The sequence below is a fragment of the Phaseolus vulgaris genome, chromosome 7 (assembly GCF_000499845.2).
Source record: "Phaseolus vulgaris cultivar G19833 chromosome 7, P. vulgaris v2.0, whole genome shotgun sequence".
NCBI classification, from domain to species: Eukaryota; Viridiplantae; Streptophyta; class Magnoliopsida; order Fabales; family Fabaceae; genus Phaseolus; species Phaseolus vulgaris.
Window position 1 is genome coordinate 33,079,566 of NC_023753.2, and position 26,766 is coordinate 33,106,331.

Here is a 26,766-nt window from a genome sequence, read left to right on the forward strand (position 1 = left end):
CACAATGACAAAGATTCTTTTTGCCAATGAAGCTTGAATTCAAACTTTCATTTATTGAAACTCACAAGCATCTCTATTTAATAGACTCCTATCTTCTATGCAATACACATTTCACCACCAATGCTCACCTTTATATTTCTCTAACTTTGCCATTGTTGTGGAAGTGCTTAAGTGTGCCATTCAATTACAAAGGTAATTTCTCTCTAATATTTTAATTAATTACAATTGTTGTATTCAACCCTTGTTCATTCTAGAAGAAAACTATATATTGACTTTGACTAAAATTTAGTTCTACATATATGAAAAAGTTACATGTTAAAAATTTAGTTATAATGTACTAATATCTCTAAACTTGTAAACAAAGTTAACTACTTCAAATCTGTTTTTACTAATTGTCTTCCATTATAGGTTATGATTAACCCAATTTAACCAAATTTATTTAAAATTATTGTAAAAAGAATTATTTTAATTCTTCAACTTTATATATCACACAAATTCAAGGGGCTTGTTTTTTCAGTTTTTTTCCCCGTCGTGGATGTGCTAAGCCAATAGGCCCAACGTGCTCTTATGCCCACCTTCATCTTAAATTAGTCGCAGTTTCTTCTTGCATCCCTACATTTTTTGTCCTGCACCCCCATAATATTATGCAAAGACAAAACCGTATCTGTATAAAAACTGTACATTTATTTTTTTGCATTCTGGATTACGAAATCCAGTAAATTTTCGGATTGGCGCTTCCGGTAAAATTTTGGATTGGCGCATCCGGTAACCTTCCGGATTGGTGCTTTCGGTAGTACATGAATGACGGTGCTAATCCAAAATAAAAAATGCAGAACATCCATAATTAAAAAAACCATTTCGGATCTGTCAATCCATAATTCAAAATATGCATTCTGGATTCATAAATCCATAATTGAAAAAAATCATTATGGATCCACCAATCCGTAATAGAAATTAGGTTTCTGGATTTAACAATATGAAAATCAACAATTTATGTAAACTTTATTTCCAGAACACTCCCTCATCCGAAAAACAACACGATTCACTTATGGATTGATGAATCCGTAGCACACTCTCATATCCCGATTACAAATAAAAGGTGAAGGTCAGTTTTAGTATTTATATAATTTTGGGGGTGCAGGAAGAGGAAGAAAAATGTAGGGTTCAGGAAGAAACTGCCTAAATTAGTTACTGTTATAAAGACCCAACTAAATAGATATTTAAATGGGTGGAAGAAAGATATAACATGATTATTAGTAGTTTGTTCAAGTCAGTATCAGAACAGAACAAGCCTTTCAATATATGTTATGTGGAGACGTGGCAGAAGAAGTAATTAAATTTGATTGATTTTGAATTAGGAGTAAAAATATGATTGTAAACTTAATCACAATGTACTGGTGTACTCCATATATTATTTGAGGACTAATAATTTATATCATATTTACCATATACAACACCACTAGACCTTATTTATATTATCATCAAACTGGCTAAGGCCAAGATCCAATACCCAATATCCAAGATCAAAAAGTTTGGAAATATTCTAATTTCCTACCGCCACAATGTAAATTGCCACAAAAAGAAAGCTATGGATAACTGTTTGTCCTATGTATATGCTTTTTAAGATATGTTTTTTCCTGTTTATAAATATAGAATGCGGTTTCTACTTCAACATTTGCTCATGCTTAACACGGTGGTGTTACTGAATGAAGCACTTTGCAAGGAAAACTACTATCAGATACCACCATATTTATGTGAATCGACATTTTCTAGCAATTGCCTTCGACATGCTAATTTTTATCTTTATTGTTTCTCTCTGTAGGGTACAAATTAATGGCTAGTGGTGAGGGGAAACCTGATTCAATGGTTGTTTTGTTGCATGTTCAGCTTCTCCATTAAGAGATGAGTTTTTGGAGAGTGAGGCCAATAGAGTGGCTAACTGGGAAGGTTTTCAGCCATGTTGGTAGCTGTGCCAGTTGCAAGAGGGGTTTGTGTACAAGGATTTCCAACCATTGGAATGAAAGGTGCATGAGAAGGGTGCATGGTGGGCACTTGGTTAGGGAAATGAAACATTTGAGCTCTGTTGTCAGTGATTGCAGGCAAAGGTGTCATAGGGATGGTTGTGCCTGGCCTTAACCCCATTCCAACTCCCATTAACTGGTGCAAATGGGGTGCCTTGATCATAAGATGAGATGCATTAGGTAACATCATCAAAGGCATGCAAAATCCACCACCCATTGACATAATCTGCAGCATAACACTGAGCTCAAGATATCCATATACATGACTGTTTAATTAACATAAGGCCTAAAACCAATTTGATGGACGTAAAAGACTTCAAAGGTACCTCTAACTGAAGCTTGAGGGTCTTAAGATATTCAATGGCATCATCAAGCATTGAAGCTTTGTCCGTCTAAGTAAGATACAAAAAGGACACCACAGTTTATATATGGAATTAAAACAAGCGCAATTTTCAGAAAAGGAGATGGGGGAATTATATGCATCCAAAGTCCAAACCTTGTTGCAGTTGGGTATGAGCTCCTTCAATATACGGATCCTCTTGTTGATCTTATCTCTTCGTTTCTGCAAACATCCACAACAATAGCATGTTATTGATTAATCTAATAATCTCCAACCTCATAATTTATTAAGCTGTTTCTTATCATCTCCTACATGTCCCTCCCTCACCCTTTCACACAAATTATGAACTTCTGAATTCCTACTTCTCTTCACTCCGGTGCCTTCCCGAGCAGGCTTTTCCTTCACTACATCTTCTGCTTCTTTGCCATTCTGCACCAAGTTAATCAAGACTCCTGAGAAATGATAACCATGCTATACTTTCTAAGAAGATGAAAATAAGTATACCATTCCACTTACATCACTTAAATGCTTTGAGTAATCAATGCCATCATGTTTCCTACTACACACATTTCTGTTATTTGAGGCTGCAAGGGAGCATAGGGAAGAAGATTCTAACAAGGCTCCATCACTGTACTTAGTATCAGCTTTTCCCTTTGCTTCAAGTCCTACTGAGATTGAGGTTTGGTTACGATGATTACCCCAAGATCCGAGAATACTGAGAGCACTATTATGACCAACAGCTGGAGATTGCTCATCAGGAACAAGGTTTGATGCATCAGAAATCAAAAGGTTTTGGCTTCCCTTTGATCCATATGATGAGTTTATCACTGAGGAATGCTCATCAGGACCTTTGGTGCTAGAAGCAGCCTTTGCAAACTCACTACTTTGATAAGAACTTGGTTGTAAATTGTCCAGAGCAGAATCCATTTGAACCGGAAAGTCCATGAGAGAGTACAGTGAACTCAACCTTGCACTTTTTGCATTGAAGGCACCTTCATCAATTGCTTCAATTGAATTTTCAGACGAGGGAGATGATGAACCTGCTTGCTGCCCAAGAAGCTGACCATTTTCCCATGCCAGTTCAAAGGAACCTTTACCATAACAGGAACAAAATCACACAATTTAGCTATAAACCAAAAAGAAAGAGAGACAGAAAAGTGCATGAATATAAAAAAGAGAATAAATCCAAAGCAATAACTTACATGGAATCAAGATAGGAGGAGCTTCTACTCATCCCCTCGTATCAGGCATACTTATACTATCTTAGCTAATAATAAATGTTAGCACTGCAACAATACTTACTCAAATTCTTTCTATTAAACCATAAAGAAGGTATCATTCAAGTGTGAAGTATAGTTGTATTCAAATGGAGAAAGGGTGGAAGTGATGAAAAGCAAGATATGACTCAGATTATCTGTGAAATTAATTAATAATAACTACAGTGGTCCTTCTCATCATTCATGTTAACAGTGTAAAATTGATTTAGTGTCACATCATGTCCACAAAATTATATATGGAAGTTAGGCAGCAATGGATTAGATAGGGAAATATTTGTGGTGAAGGGAGTGAAGTGGACCATTGCCAATTTGTTGGGTAGCAACTACCAAGAGGAGTTGAAAATTGGGAAATTAAAACAAGCCAAATAAGCACCTTCAATGAGGTCACACAGACCTCTTGTACAATATACGACACTTTATAGGACGACACTTTATAGGACTTCGAAGCGTCCATAATTTAAAAAATATTTATTAATTTTATGAAAATTTTAGTATGGTTCTAATAGAATTTTAAAAAAATAAATATATTATTTTTTTAAGTCTCAAACTTATTCTATACATTTTTATTATGATTATAGAAATAAGGAACAAATCTTTTTAAACCAGTTATAATAAATATTTTTTTTTTAAAAAAATAAAACATACTTGTGCACATAAATATTTATTGTCAGTTTATATAATTTATAATTATATAATATATAGATTCATGTCTCCGTGTCCTGTATTTTAGAGATTATACATATCTCCATGTTCTGCATTTTAGAGATTATATATATCTCTGTGTCTGTGTTGTATCAATATCTGTGTTAACCTTTCTGCATAAAAAGAAATCATATTAAGTATGTATAAGGTTGACAATCATATAAGAGATTAACCGGAAAAAAAAAACATTATACTGAAATAGAATAATTTTAAAATTAAATTAACTAAATCATTGATAAACTGATGTTTTTTTTTATTTTACCGTTTCAAAAGTAACATTTTTTCAATCATATTATACTATTTATTTTATCTGTAATATAATAGGTGAGGCTTTTCCCTCATTCCACGTACAAATAACTATTTTCAGAGCTGGATATATGAGATAATTTTGGTAACATGTTGGAAGGTAATTTAACCAGATAAGCCTCCCTAATTAATTTTTTATCTACCTTTATTATTAATTAAAACTGATAAAACAATATAATTAATTTTCACTTTGTATTTGATAAACTTTTTGATATTTTTATAATCGCTTAATTGCGCCTTTTTACAGTAATGATTAAAGTTATTGTTTCTAAATATACATATTAAGATTAAAATTGATAAAAAAAGTTAAATCCTAAAACATATTTAACTCAAATTTTTATTTTTATCAGAAAAATTATAAGGAAGGAATCATATAGTTGCTTAGTATATTTGAGTTAAGGAAAAAGTATATATTTTATATTCTCTCATATTTTACTTGGGACACCCTTCTAGTTTTAACAAGGAAAATTTTGGATACATATTCCTTCTGTTTTTAATAATATATGACACTAAAATGTCATTCATTTTTTAAATAAACATTATTTTTTCTAATAAAATAATAATTATATCCACTGATTTTTTTAATAAACATTCATATCTCTTATATTTTTAATAAATAATATTTACATTTTTTATATTGTAATAAAGTGGACACTTATTTCTCTTTTTTATTTAAGAATAAGATATTCACAAAAAAATATAAATATAAATTACAAATAAATAAATAAATTTTATATTATATTATATTTTCACTGTCATGACTTTAAAAGCAGTCTTTTTACAAGTTATTTGAATTAGATAATGAGGAGAAGGAAGGTACGTAGGATTCACGTGGTAACGTCACTGGATTCACGTGTCCCAACGTCTCCTTGTCTGTACTTTGTGGTGTGGGACCCCACTCACTCCTACCGTACGATCCATTTTCACATTCCCATTCTCAACCACTTGATCAACGGAAAATTTTATGAAAAATCATCATCTTATTTCGGCCTTATCCACCTTACCATATAATATAAAAGAATATGGCTCATAAAAGAACTTATCATACAAGGGGAAGCTTGAAACGATTTTATTAAACAGATGTAAAGTCATGTAAAATAAAAACGATTTTATTTAATATAACAAATTTGTTTTAATAAACTAGGTGAAATCATATCAAGCCATAACAATTTTTATTGTAGAAGGTTATACCGAAGTTGTTAGAATCTAGGATGACTTCTTCACATAACTCTATGAACCCTTGTTATAACTTTATAGTGTTTTGAAAACTAAATAAATGCTTACTTTCAAGAATGTCTAGAAATAAATGTTAACTATGGATAATTTAGATAGAAAAGCTATATGACTTCTAGTGTTTTTTTGTTTCCTATGTGGTTAAAAACTAGAAACAGTAAATCATTTGTTCATAATTTTTTTTTTTTTTTTATTGTGTTGAATGATTGTATTAATTGGATGAACGAGATCACAACAATGCAAATTTGAGTTAAAAAGTCACTTTTATCAATTCTTTTCTTGCAGGGTGAAGACAGATGGAAACAAGGCATGGACATGTATGTGTGTGACCATATATAGTTGCAAAAATTAAGAAGCAAAGAAATCATATTATATTAAAGTTTGATCTTGATTGACTAGCAAGGTAAAATCCGTTAATTTTCATATTTTGATTGAGTTTTAGATCTCATAAGTTGCCTAAACTCAATTACATGTAAAGCTAAAAATATAAAGTAATTGAGGATATGAGGTATAGAGATATGAGTAAGCATATGATTATACTAAGCACTTTTATTCATTATTGTACATGTATAGTAATGGTCATTCTGTTTAAAGTGGACTAATTTTGTTCGGGGTAATGGTAAGTTTGGTAAAAGGTCATTCTGAAAGCCTTAGGAATGTTTGATTGACTCTTTTTATATAAGAGTTGAAGTATCCCTCAAAATACTCCAAATTATTCAATTTATTCATTATCAATAAAAAACAACTTCTTATTGTTTTTAAATAATTTTTACAAGTACTTGCTAGATTTTCTCTAGTGTTTCTGTAATTAAATAAATTAATGAAAACAAAATTATAGTTCACTCTCAACTTTTTCTTATGAATGTTTATGAATGGCGTTCTCACTCATCCACTTTAGTCTCATGTACCATGTCACACTCTCAAGAAAACAAATGTGTGTCAAACATAAATTATCATACACCAAAGTAAGACTTGCAAAATGTTAGAAGACAAATGGCAAGTTTGGAAGAAGTTGTTCTACTTTCTAAGAATTTCAATGTAACCTTTAATAATGAAAATTCTCATGACTTCACACTACTTCATTTAATATGTTAAAATAAATTTGTTGCATTAAGTAAAGTAGTTCATGTTTCATAAGACTTCATCATTCACTCTGAAATTGTTTCTAAGTCACACGACTTCACCTTTCATCTTAATAAAGTCATCTCAAGTTCATACGACTTCTCCATAATAAACACAACTTATCCATTTACATAATTAAAAAAGACAACTTTCCATATATATTATTAGTTGGCGTTGAACCTATATGTAACTCATAAAAAAAACATTACTAATATAATGATAAAGATAAGGTCAAAAGATAAGATACAATTAAATATTATTAAATTTAAAATAATAGTGTCAAGTTTTTATAAAGTTAGGTCTTATTTTAATTTTTTTAAATAATTTAATTATAAAAAATTGAAATATTAAGTATCTAGAGATCTTATTATGATATTTCTAAATAATATTACTGCTGAACATTGATAGATCTGATTTTGATATTGAACCATTTAACAAATGAAAAAGAAATAAAAGTTGGATGATATTGGCTCTCATAACCACTAAGGAAACATAAGATCATGATTATAAACGGAGGATACATCTAGTAATTTTACAAAATCCTTTCCTAATAAAGGAAAATCCCCTAATAATCAAATAAAAACAAATACAACTAAATGTTAATTCAAGAATAGATATGAACAGAATATATAATCCTAATTGAAGGAACTTTACTAAAAAAATAATTAAATTAAGATGATAATTAATAATTTAATTGATATAATTAAACCAAAGATTTTTTAAAATAAAAACTTATATAAATTCCTAATTCAAAGTATTATTGTAGTAAATAATATCCAAAATAAAAAATTTAATAATAAGATAAGTCATAACTAAATAATAATAATAGCACCCTCTAAATAGATTTAATATGTATATATATATAGTATTTTAAAAAATGATAGTTTGTTTTAATTCATCAAATCAAATAATCTAATTTTCGTATAGCTTGTCTGATCCACCAGTCATATCAGATTGATTACATTTTTTTTATCCAAATATCAAATGGGTGAAAACATCAATCCAAGTACGTATGGGTTTTACAACAATAACTGAAATACAATAGAGTTTGTATTAATGCATTACTATTAATAAGTCGTTGGTACAAAATGTGGGAACTTCGTCCCCTTAATAAACTGTTTTGATATTTTTAAGAGGGTGACTAGTATAAAATCGTATCATAGTTAGAAGAATTGTTTAAAAAAAAGTTTTCGAGACATTAATTTATAGATAAGTAAAACTAAAACTTATTTATCATCATAACTAAATACATAACTTCCTTTATACATATTTTGTAAATTTATTACTTTTTTTTAAAAGTTACTTATAAATGTTATTCTTAAATAAAGTGCAGCAATAATAATAATTACAATTTATTTTAAAAAATACATATATTCATGATAATCATATTAGAAAAATTGATTGTGTCATTGAGATTTTATGTTAACAATTATCAATTCTATGTAAAAGCCATATATTACGATATGAGAAAATATTCGATTGTTTTTCATTATAAGGGTAATTTTTGTACTTTATCTGGAAGAGGGTAAACTGATTATGATTATTACATTGTTGTTGATTATATGTTTAGGCGTATAGAATTGTACATAATAATCATCAAAATAAATAGCATAAAAACTTTAAAGAAAAAATTTGAATATAAAATAATCTACGATCATTCATTTATTTTTCAACTTAAAAAAAATATCTTTCATCATCCATATATATATATATATATATATATATATTTGTTTTTCTCTTTTGTTGAACCACTTCAACGTTTAGAATGACCCAAAATTTTATTATTTTCAACACTGCAGTAATTATTTCTTCTCTCTTCCCATCACAAACAAAGAATTCTTTTTGAAACATAACAAACAAACTTTAAAGAAGCTAAACAAAATATTTCTATTTGTTTCACTGTTTTCCTTTAACCAACTGTGTCACAAAACTCAAACATCTTTTTGGCCTAAAATTCAAACAGCATGCATTTAAAATATAAGTTGTAAAAACAGTATAGAGAACCCGCCAAATTGCAGTTGGAAAATCAGAAAATGATAAAGGGAAAACAATAACTATCTCAATGACACTTGTAAATGTTTTTTATCCACAAATCACACACAATAGACCCAGTATTCAAGTTTGATAAAAGAAAGTTTAGGTGATGTTACTTGAACTAGGCCAAAATCATCTATTCTATGCAGTTAAAAGAAGAGGGAGGGGTCATAATATTACGTACATAGAAATCTTTAATGATTCCAGTCTTAAGGACCGCGAAATCTCAAGGCGCGCTTCCTTCAGAGCAAACTTCCTTACTTGCAAGGAATCAGAAGAAATCATATCAATTTAGTATTTCTTCTTTCAAGCACATAGCTATTACTTGCTTCAATTGTAGAAGTTTCCCTCTTGCCTTCTGCATCCATTTAAAAGGATGGTTAACAATGTTGTAAACAAATGACAATGAATAAGGAAAAGGAAAATCTAAACAGAACGACTAATGGCAGCTGAACTGCAAGGGAATAAAAAAGAGTCTGGTCCCAACAAAACTTAATGTTCGAATTTTATTTTCTTTACGTGTACGGATTCTAACTTGCCTTGCCTCTCCATCCATCTTTTCTCTACAGCTAAAATAAAAAATTATTCATTTTATTATCTCCTCGTTAATTGCTGCCATCATCAATGAAGAGCTAAGATATGACAGGATATTGGCTTCATGGTGATTTGGCTGGAGAGTATCTCTGCCTAACAAGCATAATCCAAATGGTTGGCCGTCCTGCATTTGCAGGCTTCAATTACTGTAGTTTTGCGGACAATGCTTCAAGACAAAGTTCTTATCAACCTATTTTCTCTTTCACGTCATTTTCATTCCTATTTCCCCCCTTTTTTCATCACATGCATCATATTTACCATTTTCTCTCTCTACCTTTTTTTTTCTTTCTCCACTTTTAACATCAGTTCACCACATTTTTAGGCGGACAAATATCATTACCCGTGATTCAAGAATAACTTAACGCAATAGTATGGTGCACTGTACCATTACACTAGTAATTCGAGAATTATGCGACTGATTGATGACGAATCACGAACACATACATATAAAATCATAAGAGGATGAAGCAACTGCGTGTAACAAATACTTGCCTCCTGGGTGAGTCTGATTTTCCTTTGAGCGTCATCAAGTTGGATCTGCATTGCTTCTTCAACTTGCGACAGAAGCTTCTTATGTGCTACTCCTATAAACAAAATATATTCAAAATAAGGCCACAACCAAAATGATACTTACCAATAATACAAACGGTGGTTTTTTTCTTTTCTTTTCATAGCAAGAGACTCGATCTAAGAGCTCTCCCGAGCTTTAATCCCTTATCGAGCCAACCACGAAGTGGTTGCTCAAGTAGTTTTCTTTCCAAAATATCATATAGATGTAATTGTCCACAATTTTTGTTGCATAATACATCGAGACTCTTTTCATCAAAATTGAAAAACTTGTCACAGTAATACATTGACACTATCTTCACGTAATTAAAATTGTAAAACAAAATGGTTAACAGAAAGGATACAGAAGATGACATAAATATCCGCAAACTGTATCATGGCTCTGGCGATTTGAAATTTATACCTTTATTTGCTCAAAAAGGGGGAAGAAATATGAAAGAGTTGCACTACTCCCTATATTCCAACTCTAATAGTCATAAACACCATTTCGTTACTCCTTTTTTTTTCATATAAAACTGAATTGAACGCGAGCCTTGAGCTCTTATTTATAGATATATTGCACTTAAAAACCAAAGGGCGTATATGAATCCAAAGGACGTCTTTTGCATATTTGGATTACATTAATTATCTGGGAAAAACTACCTTTGAAAAATATTACAATTAAATTTTAATTATAAGTTATTTTAAACATAAAATAAGGTAATACAAATACTATGTTTTCATACTCTGCTTTTCGATGGCTCTCTTGATCTCTATCTGGTCTGCTTCAAGATCTTCAACAGTGCATCTGCAATCCTGTAGATGCTGATTAACCTCTTCCTTGAATCTATTGTATATTAACCTCAACTGTTTCTGTTGGTCTACGTTTTGTTAGAGGAAGAGAAGGTTAAAAAAGGTACGGAGGAAGAAAGAGAAAACATCTACACACAAAGTAATAAAATCATATGGCAAGAAAATGCCACTAAAGAAAAGAAAATATGAGGAAAACGATGAATATAAAATTCAGAGGTGGTGATAGGTATATATATAAGTTATTTGTTGTTCATAGGATTTTCTTAGTTTTTTTTTTCTTTATAATTCCTTTGTTTTGCCTTTATGGAAGGTTAAACTTTTTTTGTTGATTCAATAGAAGTTTTGTTTTTCAAAAAAAACTACAGATTTTGTTACCTTCAAATCTAGTTTCCTGCCGTTTTCTCTTTGATTTACTGAGATTTGTAAGCTTTCCCCTGAAACAAGAAAACACTAAAGCGTAAGATATCGGAAGCTTAAGAATTCATCAGTCTAATACACCTACATGTCTGTCTGGATTTGGAAATGAACATTCTGCAGCTGCAGATGTATTTCTTCTGCAACAGACTTCAAAATTTCTGAGGATTTCTGACTTGTCATCGACTTAAGTTTGCTCTGAAGTTTGCCCAATTCCAAGGCTAACAGTTCAACAGCTCTATCAAATTGACAAGAATGATACAGTTAAAATATTATGCAAGCATGAGTAGCAACTTATATTGTTCTGGTGATTCATTGATAAGTTTTTCACGAAAAAAGATAAAGCACCTTGCAAACCCATCTTGATTCTGCTCAGAAGCTTCACCAATCCAATCACTGTCTCCTGTACCAAATCATTTGTGTAAATTATAGCATAAAAGTGCATATATCTTAATAGCATATTCAGAAATAAATAAATATCAAGTACAAAGTGAATTTACTACCTTTTGAAGACGCTGAAGCTGGGCTCCTATCGTTAAATTTACCGTTTTCATGCTTGCACAGCTTTTTCTTTGGATGAAGAGCAAAACTTTTCCTCTCTGAAGCATGTCTTACTCTTGAACCTTCACTAACATAATTTAGATGCAACTAAGATATGGCTCTTCTTCGAAAGGACATAACAGTATACAAGGGAGGAAAAACACAGAATTTCTGATAACAGCTTGTGCAACTAGAGTAAAACCAGCATGTGCATCAGATAACTAAAAGTAATACAGAGATTTTAGATGGCAGGTAATGCAAATTCCACTAAAAATTATATGTGATGCATTTTAATTATTCATGGCATATCAAGTTCAATGAATTTGTTTCATTCCTCGAAACTAATCTACTGGAAGAGCCATCAACAATCACTCCGTACCAGTGGATCCCTCCCCTTCCCACCTTATCGTTTTGCTTTGGTTTGGTAGATGATCCTTTCGAAATAAGGACTAAACAGGTGTAAGAACCTAACAAGACCAGTGGACATAGAAGGTCACCCGAACACTGTATAAGGAACAACAGTAACTAATCGTCATAGAGCAGATATCAGTCTCAGATTAGACGTTATGAAGGACTAGGTACATGCTATACACAGTAAAGACCTTGGGAAATTACAAAAAAAAATATAATTTTCTACCAAGTGAGAAATTTTTATAGCATTCTTTACATGTAACTGCCCTACTTGTAGGAATCTTCTATTTTTTTGTTGATGATGTTGTTTTCTACCCAGCCAGTAACTTCCATGCATTTCCCTTTCATTAAGAACAAACCATGTAGGAACCTTCCATTTCTTTGGAGTTTCCTATGAAAACACATTTTCTGCTAAAACGAGTGATTAGGAATCTAAAAGAAAATACCCATGGAAACAGAAGAAAATGGGAGATGAATCAGTCTAATGAAAGAAACGTGCTCATTATTTCCAGGGTTTTAAGTGAGCATAAATTATAGAAGGATTATTTTAGTTTCTGTGTCTACTGGGTGCTTAATCCAATTTAACTTAGTTTTAAGATGGGATTTATACTTAAAATCAGCCTTTGAAAAGAAGTGCAGCTGATTCTGTAAGATCTCCTGCAAATTTAATTCAGAATATGCAAAAGATTAATGTATGTATTATTATTTAATGAAACTCAAACCTTCACGATATCCTTCAAAGTTTAACTCTTCAGATGATGAATCACATAAACCACCGTGCTCTTTTTTCTCTGTCTCGGAAGATTTATCTTTTCTGGGAATAAAAGACTCGATCTCTTCCATATCCTGAAATCTAATAAGGAATGGCAAAAAACAGAAACACTACACTTCCAGTTCACTTCCAAAACAGTCAAAATTATCAACTTGAGTCCTTTGATGTGATAAGGATACAGAAGGTTGCATTTGTTCTCCTAGCCCGTTGATGTTGAAGTCTGGCTCCGAAGCCTGGAGATTTCTTAAACTATGAATGCTTCCCAGAGAAAATGTTATTTCAGTTGATGCTGGACTACTTATATCATTTTCCTTTCCGCCTGTATTTGGTGTTGATTCTGGAGAAAAACTTAAAATCGGTGTCTTAATTTGAAATGTAGGACTTGGAAAATCATCTTCTAACTTAGAAGCAACATTCTGAATTACTGGGCTACTTCTATCTTCTTGCTGGTTTTCATTTTCTGAAACCTCAGGTTCTCCATGCTGATCTGTATTTACAATTGGTGGCTGGTAAAATTCTCTATCCTGGTTTATTTTCTCAGTCTGAGGGCATTTTGTCTGATATTCAGGTAAGCGACCAATAAATCCACCTGCTATTTTTCCAAGTGAAAATGTTGTCTGGTCATGCAGCGGTAGATCAGTCTTCGAAGTGTGTTGATGAAGTTTATCTGCGGTGTCACATTCAATTACGCAGACCTTATTTTTCTCAAGCGTTGAATTCTTTCTTTGATTCTTTTTCTTCAAGGAACCATCATCAGGAAAAGCATCTCGCCTCCCAATCCGTTTTTCTTTAAAAGAAAATATACTTTTTTCTCCTTGCTTCTCAGTCTTTTTTGAAGATGGGCCACTTTTATCTTTTCCCGATAGTTTTTTGGAAGACGTTTTCTTTCTGCTCCAAGAACGAGTTACTGGCCTCTTAAGGGTGTAATCAGGATTTTCAGAATCAGTTTCTATAGTATCCGAATTTTGTATGGTCTTAGCACATTTGTTTTCCTTATCGTTCAAACGCTGCTTAAGCGGCAAACTTTCCTCGTCCTTGTTATGCGCGGGAGAACCTGAATGTCGACTCTTGTGAGAAGAAGTGGTCCCCAATATTTGGCAAAGCTTCATCCTCAAATTCTCGGTTCTGTTTTCTGTTCTATTTACTTTGTCTTCTGGGTTGGTTTTGTCTGACTCGAAGACTTGTTGTGCTGTGGTAAATGTAAATTCATTTACCTTGTCAGTGGTCTCGTCCTTCCTTCCCTTTATTCTGGCAGCGTCCGCATCAAACTTTTTGTAATTATTAGAAGCTAAAATTGATGTCTGATATGAGAAAAGCTGAACCGAATGTTTCTCCGCTGCACGCTCTATTCCATTAGGCTCGTCCCCGCCAACTGGAGAGACTAGTAAACTAGAGGCTTGGTTGGCTTGAAGAATGGCCTCAGAAGTAGGTGTTCTGTGGTAAAAGGATTTGGAGATCCAAGAACACTTCAGCTCTCGTGGACCTCCAGAATGCTTTATATTAAGGGAAGGTGTTACTCCTTCAATTTCGCTTTTTTCTCCAGGGCAATTTCCCACAGTAGAGATTTCCCTTTCTGTATTTGGCACGACAGCCCCGCCCCCTATCGTGCTTCCATTTCTTGTGCTAGTTTTTGAATCTGCCATGACTCCTATAGAAATTTTCCGTGTCTGGCTGGACGAACGGATATTGCTGCCAAAACTCCTACAATCACTAGTCTGCTCCTGAATACATAGTTCAAATCCATGAATATCTAGACCTTTTGTCCCTCAGTAATACAAACATAACTACAATTATAATTGGTCGTTGCCATTAACATCAAACAGGGCTCTGGAAAATAACAGACAGTTTATTTATTAATGCCTGGTCCTTTTAATTAGAACTTTTAAGGGTAGTTTGTTTTTACTGCTATTTCTCTAAAGTCTCTTCCTAATTGTCTATTGCGATAATTGCTTTTCATGCATAACGTCCTCAGAATCTCAATAATAAAAATGATACAAATTAATAACTAATTTAATATCTCTAACTAAATTGAATTTCTAAATTCTTATGACGTAGCCATAAGAGTCTTGTGCACAGGAGAAAAGGTGGTATTAAACACTGCTAAAAAAATATCAAGAACACTCAAGTTGCATTTGCATCAGAACAAATGGCAAGCACAAACTAACATGAACAATTCACAGTGAACAAACTTATGCTAACAAATCAACTATCCAATGACAATGTTTCATACTGATTATAAATTAATTAACGAAGGAGCACACCAATAGTGACCAAATTAAGTCAAATCAGAAAATTCGCCAAATCAAGGTTGTAACCACTTACATCATGCAAAACTTGACGCGCTTCAATATCCATTTTCAGTTGCTGGTTTAGAAAAGCCAATACCTCATTAACTAACCTGAAAAAAAAGTAAGAACAAAATCAAATAAAGTGAAAGTTGCAATTTAAGCTAAGCAACGGCGTCATTAACTAACCTGAAAAAAAGTAAGAACAAAACCAAATAAAATGAATAGAACAAATCCACACAAAACCCGGTACAATTTTCAGAAAACTATGAGAGAAACCCATTGCTCACGAAGCCTCCGTTCAAAGTCAGCACAACGCGGAACATAAAGAAACCATCAGTCTTAAAATATCCTTAACACAGACTGGAAATAATAACCTCAAAACTCAAGAAAGAGAAGCATACAAATCGTTCGATTACCTGACGAAAAACCCTCGAAAAAGGGGAATTGAAGAATTCGGAGTCAGAACGTAGAAACGATCTCAACAATTGGAAGGAGACAAGGCTAGAGTGTAAAATCAATCTGAACCAAAACAATGTCGAAAGAGTATTATATAGATTAGAGATTTGCGAGTTGCACGAAAAAAAGAAACAATTAGAGCGATGACTATGAAATGGAATTGAGGGATGTAAATTTGATTTGCTGAAATGCAAGAATGGAATCAAAACTGAAGAGAAAAGGCGGGAAAAGTATGTGAATGAGTTCAATCGTCCTCCGATTTGCATGATTCACATTCCGCGTGACTATTAAAAAATAAAATATAAAAATAAAAAGATATATATACATACAACTGCGGGGGTTGTTTTATATATTTCTTTAATATTTAAACTTTTATAAATCACTAATATTTTTATTTTTCTATTATATATTCATAGTGTTTTCTTCCTTTTGTATTGAGGATTTTTTAAATTATTTATTATTTCCACATCTTTTATTTTTTTTCTCCTTCTTCCTTCATATGATAGGATTATGTTGTGGAATATTAAATTTAGTTCATCTTTTAGACTTTTTATATATGATACCTCCCATTACTTATAGCTTGATCAATTTTTATATGTTGTCAAATCTTTGTACTATAAACGAGGTGTAACAAAGCAATTAGTGGTGTTTTCTTATGTGAATGTGCCATTTTGATGAATTTTGTAACTTTTAACACTTTTATACTTCATTATTTGACTGTAAAAAATATTTATGGATATTCTTTAAGAACATTCCTTTTCCCTATAAGATAATTGAACAAAACTAATGTATTAACTTATTCTTTTAAAATAAAGGCAATAGATCATTCATTTAGTTGTCTATTGATGATTGCATCATAAGTTATAAGACTTATAAGATTATGCATGTTTGTTAAGAAGTGATATAAGATTTGTATAGAAAACACACTGTAATTAATTTGCATTTGTTTGTATGCGTGAAATACATATTTTATTATAGATAATTTGTTCTAATTTAAGATAAATATTAATTATTGTCTGTTCAAACCAAACTTATGATAAGGTTTTTTCAATTGAGGTATAGAGTATGTGATTGATTTGAAATATAAAAAAATATGATATTTTTTTATGCAATTATCATATTGTCTTTGCACCTAAATAAATAAAAGGGCAATAGATAAATTATATTGTTTAAATTCAATTTTGCACTAGATTTTGAATTCAAAATGGGTACACAATCAATTATAGTAAGTAGATTATATTCCATTTAATACATTTATATGTGCCCCAACTAATCTACATTATCATTATACTAAATAGATGATTGATTACATGGGCATAATGCATGAAAATGGATAAATTTTGGTTATGGATGTTACATACTCGATTATATAGGCTCTTGCAACAATTGTGATATTTTAAAGTTACAATAATACAGGCTATATGGTCAATTATGTAGCCATAGAAAATTAACAAATGGTTTGTTAATTGGCCATTCGTTGGCTTGTTTTGTGAAAAAAAAAAAAAAACATTGTAGACAACTCTTGAACTTCGCATGAGACACTCCAATTGCACAAGAGGTTTGACAAAATGATATTTTGGATAATTCAAGATTCTCTTGCTCACTTTTATATCAAATATTACATTTGAGAGAATAAGTAAAAACATTCTAGCCCACCATCAACTTTCCACGCATATCACTTCACATATGTTGAAACAAACCACACACATTTTAACATTTCCTAATTGCAATAAATACAAATTAAAGTTACACTAATTTTGGGATGAAAGGTAATAAAAATACATATTTGAAATGATATATGTTAAGTTAAGTCTAGTATATATTCATATTTAAAATTTAAAGATATTATTGAACTTATATTTTTTAAATATAAATCAAATAGAACGAGGGAATACTTTAACATCATAAACTATCTACATTCACCCTGCATATTTATTATATAAAAATTAAGGAATGACACTCATTATGTTATAAAATTTATATAAGACTTTATTAGCTAATTAATTTAATAATTTATATTATTTTTTATTTTGTCTTTCACAATTTTATCTTTTTTGTCGTGAACTATCATTTGGAGCTCCAACAATTTCACTTTATCCCAACCACACACGGTTATTGTATTTCCATAGTTTAGCTTGTGTTTAAAGAGATTATCGATGTGATCAATATTTATTGTTGAAATACCGTTAACCAATAATAAGATATAATTTATTTGAAGTTTCCCAGTTATCATGAGTAAAACACCTTCTCGTCTCGTTATAATTTGTGATGACAACCTCAACCTCATCGCATGACATTGACACCAAAGTTCTCTCAGAACATTGAAAAGAAAATCAATAAAATAACAAGTTTCCACTTAAAGATGAATTACATACCATATTTCACAATCAACTCATGGAGCTACATCAACACACTCTTTCATATTTTGATTGATTTTATTTTGTTTATTATCGAGTTCTAAGAATAATGTTGGTTCTAATTTGAATATTCTTTGTTGAATATTTTAATTTAACCATATAAAGTAGTAAATGTAAACTAAAAACACATTATGCAATATAGAAGAAAAAAATGCGCAAAGATTATGTTGTATAAAAAAATATGGTAGTTTATAAATATAATAAAATTTATAACAAACACAAATATTAGTTATATACTTTCAGATATATCAGCATATTAACCATTATGCTCTTAAGTGAAAAAACTACACTATGTATAATCCTTGATCTAGTGTATCATAACCAAAGACTCATACAATTATTAGGGAGACATTCTTATGATAAATAAATAAAAATTGTAAATTCTAATAGACTTATAATTAATAAGAATATAACTCCACTTGGAATGGGTGATAAGAAAAATATAAGAATATTTTTTTTAAATTAAAATTAATTATACATAAAATAAAAATATTGTTTTAAAAGTTATATACAAATTAATTAATAAAAGAACTACTTTTTAATTTTTGTAAGGTATTTCTAAAAAGTGACAAAAGTTTATTTGTTTGTAAACATAAATAATCTTAAATGTGGGCAGCAACAAAACTATTATCATCTTAAATGTGACGTCAAACATTCAATAAGTAAACTTATGATGTAAGTGTTAAAGAGTTTTTTTTTCATATAGCAAATCAAAGAATCTTAGCGTGTTTCCCATTTTCCTTGTCTGTAGCACAGGTCGAAGATAAGTGCTGCCGTTAGTTCCTCCTTCTCCACTGTGCGCCCGCCATGGCAACCGTCTTCAACGACATCCTATTCCCGCCAAACCAAACCCTTCTCCGCCCCTCCCTCCATTCCCCAACCTCCTTCTTCACCTCACCCCCTCGAAAATTCCCTTCCTCTCACCGTAACCCTATTATTCGTTGCTCCATTGCCAAGGAATCCACCGCATCTCCGCCCAAAACCAGAGACTCCGCCCCCGTCGACTGCGTAGTCGTCGGCGGAGGCATCAGCGGCCTCTGCATCGCCCAGGCCCTCTCCACTAAACACGCCAAATCCAACGTCGTCGTGACTGAGGCCCGAGACCGCGTTGGAGGTAACATCACCACGCTGGAGAGGGACGGGTATCTCTGGGAAGAAGGTCCCAACAGTTTTCAGCCCTCTGATCCAATGCTCACCATGGTGGTATGTAATGTTTCTTTTGCCCAATTTGGGATTGTGGCTAACTCAACCTCTTGGAGTGAGGGTTGTCCCGGTTTATTTTGGTTATATGACTAGTCAATGTGAGATTTGTAACACAATTGAGTGCATGTTTGCTTTCCCATTGGTTTCCCAAAATCAAGTTGAAATACCAGCTAATGTGATTTCAGATCATGTTTAGGATTTGATTATGAGTTTGGATTTGATTATTAGATGAAACAATTTTAAGGTTTTTGGGAGATAAGCTCTACTAGAGGATGAAACAAATGAAATAAAATTTTGCATAAAATGAAACTAGCTTGATTATAAATAAAAATTTGATTCTCAAAAAATTGCTTTTGCACAATTTTATTTTACTTTATGGGGTTTTATTTATTTTTATTTTATTCTCTTAGAAATATTTGTGAAGAAATTTATTCAAACACATCCTTAAAAAAAAGATAAACAAAATTTCTAGTGAGCTTTATGACTAATGTTCTTTTATAATAAAAAAATCTAACAAAAATCATATCATGTCAAAATTCATTTTAACCATTTTTTTTTTTTAAAACAATATCATTTAAAATCAATTTCCCCATTGCTCATCCAAACATACACTTAGTGTCTCTGGTTGAATTGTTGTTAACGTGATTTCTGTTGTTGCATTTTGTAGGTGGACAGTGGTTTAAAGGACGAACTTGTTCTGGGGGATCCTAATGCACCTCGGTTTGTGTTGTGGAATGGAAAGTTGAAGCCCGTGCCTGGGAAGCCGTCTGATTTGCCTTTCTTTGACTTGATGAGCCTTGGTGGAAAGATCAGAGCTGGCTTTGGTGCGCTTGGAATTCGGCCTCCTCCTCCAGTGTGCCTTCTTTCGTTTCTTTGATTATGTCGGTGTCAAATGCAATATCCGAAAGGATGAAATGCAGATGTTCTTAATTTGGTTTTCTCATGTAATATAATGTTGACAAAGGTAACAGGGTCATGAGGAATCGGTTGAAGAGTTTGTTCGTCGGAACCTTGGTGATGAAGTCTTTGAACGATTAATAGAGCCTTTTTGTTCAGGTAAGAGCATTAATTTGTTTGCTCTGTTATATTCTTGTTTGTTAACCTCTAACAAACCTTCTATGATTATGCTCTGGTAGAGTTTTCTGGAACGAAGTTTCTTACGCATTCTCTAACCTGTCTTTTGAAAACTGAGTTTGAAAATTTTCATATGGGGCAATTTTTTTTCTTAATTTATGGCTATATTTCTATGTTCATAATGGTACTTGAAAAATAAGTGACCACTTTTTGAGGCTGTTCAGTATTGTTCTAATTATTATTCAGTGGTCCTTTGGTCCACCATGCAAAACTAAACTGAAAGCGTGATTTTCCTGTTTGGGAATTTTTTGTGGCCTGGGAAAGGGGAATAACTTGTCAAGAAGCAAGTCCGATATGTTATAGTTAGTTCATCACGATTCATAGCATGTGGTGGTTTTGACAACATTTAAACTTGGTTTTACCACATTATCAAGTAATATTAACAAAATATTACTATTTTCTTTCTTCCTTTTTTTCCTCTTATAAATGCTATTGAAGTATATGTACAAATAATCAATTGGACAAGCACTTACTACAGATCTTATGTAAGTCAGCCGCAATGTCCCATAAAAGACTTGACTGCGTCTTACACTTTTTCTTTACTTATTAATCAGTGATGAGCTTATCTCATGCTTTTTCTCTTCCATTTGTATATTTCTACTTTTTTGTTTAGCAGTCTTTGTTGAAAATCCTGTTTCTTACCTTAATTTTGTTATATACAGGGGTCTATGCAGGTGATCCTTCAAAATTAAGTATGAAAGCAGCATTCGGCAAAGTTTGGAGGCTGGAAAAAAATGGTGGTAGCATTATTGGTGGAGCTTTCAAAGCAATACAAGAGAGAAATGCAGCTTCAAAACCACCTCGAGACCCGTACTAGTTTACTTGTTCTGGAGTTTCTGGATTTTCCCCATAGTTTATGGAGTGTTTCACTAATTCAATTAATCATGTAGGCGTCTGCCAAAACCAAAGGGTCAGACTGTTGGATCTTTCCGGAAGGGACTTACCATGTTGCCAGAGGCTATTTCATCTAGGTACTAAATGTAGCCTTGTACCAATGTTCTAGTTAATTTCCTCTTATTCTCCAGATTGACAATCCTTGTGAATTGTGATCCTGTTGACAGATTAGGCAACAAAGTAAAGTTATCTTGGAAGCTTTTAAATATTAGTAAACTGGACAGTGGAGAGTACAGTTTGACGTATGAAACACCAGAAGGTGTGGTTTCTTTGCAGTGCAAAACTGTTGTCCTTACCATTCCTTCCCATGTTGCTAGTACATTGCTGCGTCCCTTGTCGGTAAGTTTCTTCCTCTAAGGGGATTATGCAATTTATTTCTGTTAATTAATGACTTTTTTTGGGTGGAATCCTTGAATTTGGGTGATATGACCTGTTGAAATTGTGTGGTGTGGGAGTTATAGCAGGCATTTTTTGATGCCTAATTGTAGGTCGTTAGTTTTCTTTGTTTGCATGCCTTTGGCTCTTTTCTGTTTGAGTGTGTTGTGAGTGGCACATGCATGTGCATATGCTTTTGTGCCTATGGTTGCATGTATCTCTACTTTTATTATTCTCTGATCTTTCAGAGCCATAATTGATTTCCTGTGCAAACACTACCACCTCACACATAATGCAAAGGAAGGTACAATTAATCCATGATATGGTTTTTCCAGGGCTCAGTTTTTCTTTGCATATGAATTGTCATATTTCTAAAAACCTCTGGGGGTGTTTGTTTCATGTTTTAAGTGTTTTCGAGGGTGAGTATCTCTTATTCCCATGAGAATGAAAGTTATATCTACAATAACTACATTTCCTGTGACGGGCTTTTACTGAAGTCAAATAACAAAATGCATCTCAACCAATTAGTTTGATAAATGGCCAATTTTTGCCATGATAGTTCCCAATGCGAACATTGAGGGCTGTATTTCCTGACAACCTTTTAATATCTCTTGCAGGCTGCTGCTGCAGATGCACTTTCAAAGTTTTATTACCCTCCAGTTGCTGCAGTTTCCATATCCTATCCAAAAGAAGCTATTAGATCAGAATGCTTGATAGATGGTGAATTGAAGGGGTTTGGTCAATTGCATCCCCGTACCCAAGGAGTGGAGACATTAGGCGAGTATTAATTTTTTAAGGCAAAAGTGAAGTCTTTCGACACAATAAGTTCCACGTCTTCTTAATTATCATTCATGTTAGAACTGCGGACTGTAGAGTGCATTCCAGTTTTTGACAGGTTTGATGATAAGAACATATTTGTGGGCTTGACAGGAACTATTTATAGCTCATCACTTTTCCCCAACCGAGCACCACCTGGAAGGGTTCTACTCTTGAATTACATTGGAGGGGCTACCAATACTGGAATTTTACAAAAGGTGACATTAATAAGAAACATGAAGTGTTAACATATATGGAATTGGTTGAGCTGTTATGGCAATCAATAGGGTGAACAGTAGCTTTTATGGGAAACTTCGGGGATGGTGGTGTAAAGAACTGTTAAGTCATTTTTTAAATATGTGTATAGGATTTGTTTCTTTAAAAAAAGCAGAAAACTGCTTATTTTTAAAATAAACATATTAGGTAAACAGAAGAAAGCATGAATTTGCTATATTTAAAAAAAAAACCTATTTAAGAAAAAATAGTTGTATCTCTACCTGTATAATCAGATTTGTTTCCTTTCTTTTTTATTTCCTCCTAAATTGTCTTGTTTGTGGCAGACGGACAGTGAACTTGTTGAAGCAGTTGATCGAGATTTGAGGAAAATCCTTATAAACCCAAATGCCCAGGACCCATTTGTATTAGGGGTGAGACTGTGGCCTCAAGCTATTCCCCAGTTCTTAGTTGGCCATCTTGATCTTCTAGACGTTGCTAAAGGTTCTCTTAGAAATACTGGGTTTGAAGGGCTCTTCCTCGGGGGTAACTATGTGTCTGGTGTTGCCTTGGGACGATGCGTTGAGGGAGCTTATGAGGCGGCAGCTGAAGTAAACGATTATCTCACAAGTAGAGTGTACAAATAGTGGCAATTTTTGTTTTCATGGAATGGGTGGGAACTCTCGTGTTCCATTGAATTGAAATAATCACAGTTTCTCAAATTCGTTCGTTAGGCTTTTGGTGGCTTCTACTGCAGATTATGTAAAATCCACTTTATTTTGTTCATTATGTACTTATCACGTATTTAGGAGGACTGGTAGCTATTATTTTTTTATCATTCCATTTGTTCCCTCTAATGTAGGAGGGTCAAGGTAGTCAAAATCTCCAGTTCAATCATAAACAAGTGCGATTTCGCTGGCCCTGGACTGGACGATTCCATTTACGCTCAGCATCACATATTTGTGGGATTCACAAAATCGTCTATAGACGCATAATCAAAACTTCGTATATTTATCTGATCATATCGAGTAGCAGTTCGGGTTGACTACCTGATGAAAAGAATGATTTTCTGGTTTAAGCAATAGAACCGAAGCCCTTAAAAGAGACTATTTGTATACAGATTTCTGCAATCTACAAAAAGTAAGTCACATCCTCTTTTATTCGAAAAAGGTAATTCCCAAATTTGTTGTAGGTCTTGCATACGTCTTCAAAGTTCAGAAGATTACATTTTTGCTACCCCTGTATGGCTTCTTCGTTGCGTCAAGGCCTTTCTCTCTAGTGCCCAGACCTTGTCTCCGTTGTGTCAATTTCTATCAATTTCTCTCTAGCGCCTAGACCTTGTCTCCGTTGGGTTTATCATTTTCTTTAGCATATATAATTGTAATGGAAAGAACATTATTCTTTTTCTCCCATTTCACTATCAACTTCGGTGAATATGACATGTAGAAACTTTTTCAGAGATGGGGGAAAATTCTGTCATATCTTGAAAGCTCAATAGTGGGTAAAGATTCGGCTTTGTGAGATTCACACGGGTTCATAATCCAACGACATTGGAGAAACAGTTGGATTCGATTCGGATCGGAAATATAAAGTTATATGTGAAACATAAAATGAAACACTTCCAAGCTTGGAGGAAGAAAATTAGTGAAAAGTCTAACCTAAAAGCCCTCTCAGGAGGTATAAACAATGAGTTTCACACAAAAGTGGGAAGAAATCGAATTCTTAAGGAAGGAGGTCGAGGAAGAATGGCTCACGAGCAACCTTATAGGTAGGATTCACAACAATTGTAACACAAAGATAGTAAGAGAAAGACTCGTCATGGGAGAATAAAATTCATGAAAGTTAGATATACCTTGGAGATAATACAATGCTACTCAAAAGGGATGGGAATGCTAACATATAACAAAGTTGTGGAGGAGAACTGTGAATGACTTGGGTAAGATTTTGGGGTTTACCTATTTTTGTGTGGGGACGAGAAGGCTTTGAGAAGGTTGTAGCAACATTGGCAACTTTTGTTTCAATAGACAAAGCAATTTGCAAGACTACGAGTACGTATGTTGATTGTCTTAGATGTAAAGACTGTCAAGAAGATTAACAAAACAATCTACCAAATCACCATGAAGAAGAACAACCATCAGCAGAATATGTGGGAAAGGATAAACATAAACGACCCATCATTAAACGCCTCAACAAGTAACGAATTCTTAGACATTGAGGAGTCATGAAATGAGGGAATAATGCAAGGATAACATTCAACTCAATCAAAGGCTCGAGCCATTCATCTGGCCTGATATCTCGTTCAAAAGTGATCTCCACTTTAACCCAATCAATCACTCATGTGTATTAAGGGAGAGGAACGTGAGAATCCTCTAGAGTAGGATTGAGGAGATTTCCACATCTACAACAACGATGGCCAAAGCGGAGAAAACATAGAACTCGAAAAGGGGATATAGGAAAAAACCAAAAACTAGGGGAAGTGAAGACAAATAGAAATAAATGAATATCATAACATTTAACATAAGGGGGTTGGGAATCCAACCAAAAGAAGGCATTTGAGAGAAATAATGGTAAGGAGGATGCAACCATGCTCTGCATTCAAGAAACTACAAAAGTTACAGTTAGTAAGGAATTATGTTATGTCATATAGGGGATAATAACATTGACTGGGCACACAAAGTAGCTTAGAATGGGGGGAGAGGTATTTTAAGCATCTGGAATACAAAATTGTTGACAAGGGTAAGTTGCAATAGTCCTAACTATTTTTTGATGACAAAAGGAAAGTGGAGAGTGGATGAACATCCAGTAAAGGAATGGTGGAATAGTTATGAGGTGAAAGGTAGTGGAATATTCATTATAAAGGAGAAATTAAAAAGATTAAATATGGATCTTAAAACATAAAACAGGGAGGTCTTTGGGGTTATATACTCAAGCAAGGAAATGATCATCTTAATAATAAGTGAAATAGACATGAATGATGAGAAGAGAGGTCTTGTAATGGAAGAAAAAGAAGAGAGAAAACATCTAATTGTAGAGTTGGGGAGAAGCAACTTAAAGATAGAAGCTTTAGAAAAGCAAAAATGTAGAACACAATGCTTAACAAGGAGATTTGAACGCATTTTTTTTCATTTTATGACAAAATGAAGGAGACTTAAAAATGAAATAAAAGGCGTCAATATTAGGGACAAATGGAGAGAATTGTCAAACATGGTAAAAGAAGAGATTAAGGGCTTTTACCATAACAAATTTAGTGAACCCGATGGAGTAAAAATATAGTTATATAGTTTAGGATTCTCTTCTAGGGGTGGTCATATCCATTGGATTTTTTTAAAATCCAATCAAATCCAAATAAATTTAAAATTTTATCCATTTTAACTAGATAAAATTTATTTAGATTTTTCAAATTCATTTAAAATGCATTAAATTTAGATTAAATTCATTCTGTCAATTAGATTAAATCCATTTCGATTTACAGACGGGCTAACTTGACTCGACCTAGACCTAAGCCGACTCGACTTGGGCCTGGACTGACTCGGCTAGATCTATACCCGGACCCACTCGGTTAGACTTGGACTTAGACCGAATCGGGTCGACTTGGGCCTGGGCCAACTCGACCCAACATGGCCCTAGACCGACTCGATTCTACATGGGTATGGGCTGACTCGGCTCGACATCGGCCTGCGCCGACTCAGCTCAACATCGGTCCAGGCAGATTCGGCTCGACATCGACCAAGACCAACTCAGCTCGATATGGGACTGGGCCGACTCAGCTCGACATCGGCTCAGACTGACTCGACTCGACATTGGCCCGGACTGACTCAGCTCGACATTCACCATTATCGACTCGT

At 33.1% G+C, this 26,766-nt stretch overlaps 3 protein-coding genes across 5 annotated transcripts; 1 reads left to right on the forward strand and 2 right to left on the reverse strand.

The window, feature by feature from the left end:
- Positions 1-1,587: 1,587 nt before the first annotated feature.
- Positions 1,588-3,716, reverse strand: LOC137830149 (transcription factor PHYTOCHROME INTERACTING FACTOR-LIKE 15-like). Its single transcript, XM_068637315.1, is given in 7 exon segments — positions 1,588-1,947; positions 1,950-2,247; positions 2,348-2,413; positions 2,518-2,583; positions 2,689-2,790; positions 2,878-3,452; positions 3,564-3,716. Coding segments are annotated over 6 exon segments (1,071 nt in total). The 5' UTR covers positions 3,307-3,452; positions 3,564-3,716; the 3' UTR covers positions 1,588-1,837.
- A 5,322-nt stretch (positions 3,717-9,038) lies between these two features.
- LOC137830150 (meiosis-specific protein ASY3) lies at positions 9,039-16,142 on the reverse strand. Of its 3 annotated transcripts, none has more exons than XM_068637318.1 (11): positions 15,830-16,142; positions 15,448-15,523; positions 13,305-14,840; positions 13,076-13,199; positions 11,906-12,025; positions 11,751-11,805; positions 11,491-11,640; positions 11,364-11,422; positions 10,922-11,056; positions 10,122-10,213; positions 9,039-9,393 (listed from the first exon to the last, which is right to left on the reverse strand). In XM_068637318.1, the coding sequence occupies exons 2-11, from the start codon at positions 15,478-15,480 to the stop codon at positions 9,322-9,324; spliced, it is 2,376 nt and encodes a 791-aa protein (XP_068493419.1). In that variant the 5' UTR covers positions 15,481-15,523; positions 15,830-16,142; the 3' UTR covers positions 9,039-9,321. The 3 variants fall into 3 exon arrangements, with proteins under 3 accessions (XP_068493419.1, XP_068493417.1, XP_068493418.1); XM_068637316.1 differs by having other exon boundaries at positions 13,305-14,846; XM_068637317.1 differs by lacking the exon at positions 15,830-16,142 and adding an exon at positions 15,600-15,815 and having other exon boundaries at positions 13,305-14,846.
- Positions 16,143-18,935: 2,793 nt separating this feature from the next.
- LOC137830151 (protoporphyrinogen oxidase 1, chloroplastic) lies at positions 18,936-23,759 on the forward strand. The gene is made up of 9 exons (XM_068637319.1): positions 18,936-19,489; positions 20,157-20,342; positions 20,461-20,545; positions 21,286-21,433; positions 21,514-21,594; positions 21,685-21,856; positions 22,510-22,669; positions 22,823-22,926; positions 23,269-23,759. Exons 1-9 carry the CDS (start codon positions 19,094-19,096, stop codon positions 23,566-23,568), a joined length of 1,632 nt encoding a protein of 543 aa, XP_068493420.1. The 5' UTR covers positions 18,936-19,093; the 3' UTR covers positions 23,569-23,759.
- Positions 23,760-26,766: the final 3,007 nt, after the last annotated feature.

Coding starts and splice junctions, on each gene's coding strand:
- LOC137830150 (XM_068637316.1), bottom strand. CDS start 15,480: ATGGATATTGAAGCGCGTCAAGTTTTGCATGAT. Junction 11,806..11,905: donor AGCTTCAGCGTCTTCAAAAG/GTAGTAAATTCA, acceptor GATTTGGTACAG/GAGACAGTGATTGGATTGGT. Junction 10,214..10,921: donor GAGAGCCATCGAAAAGCAGA/GTATGAAAACAT, acceptor TTTTGTTTATAG/GAGTAGCACATAAGAAGCTT.
- LOC137830151 (XM_068637319.1), top strand. CDS start 19,094: ATGGCAACCGTCTTCAACGACATCCTATTCCCGCCAAACCAAACCCTT. Junction 22,670..22,822: donor CCAAGGAGTGGAGACATTAG/GCGAGTATTAAT, acceptor TGGGCTTGACAG/GAACTATTTATAGCTCATCA. Junction 22,927..23,268: donor ATACTGGAATTTTACAAAAG/GTGACATTAATA, acceptor TGTTTGTGGCAG/ACGGACAGTGAACTTGTTGA.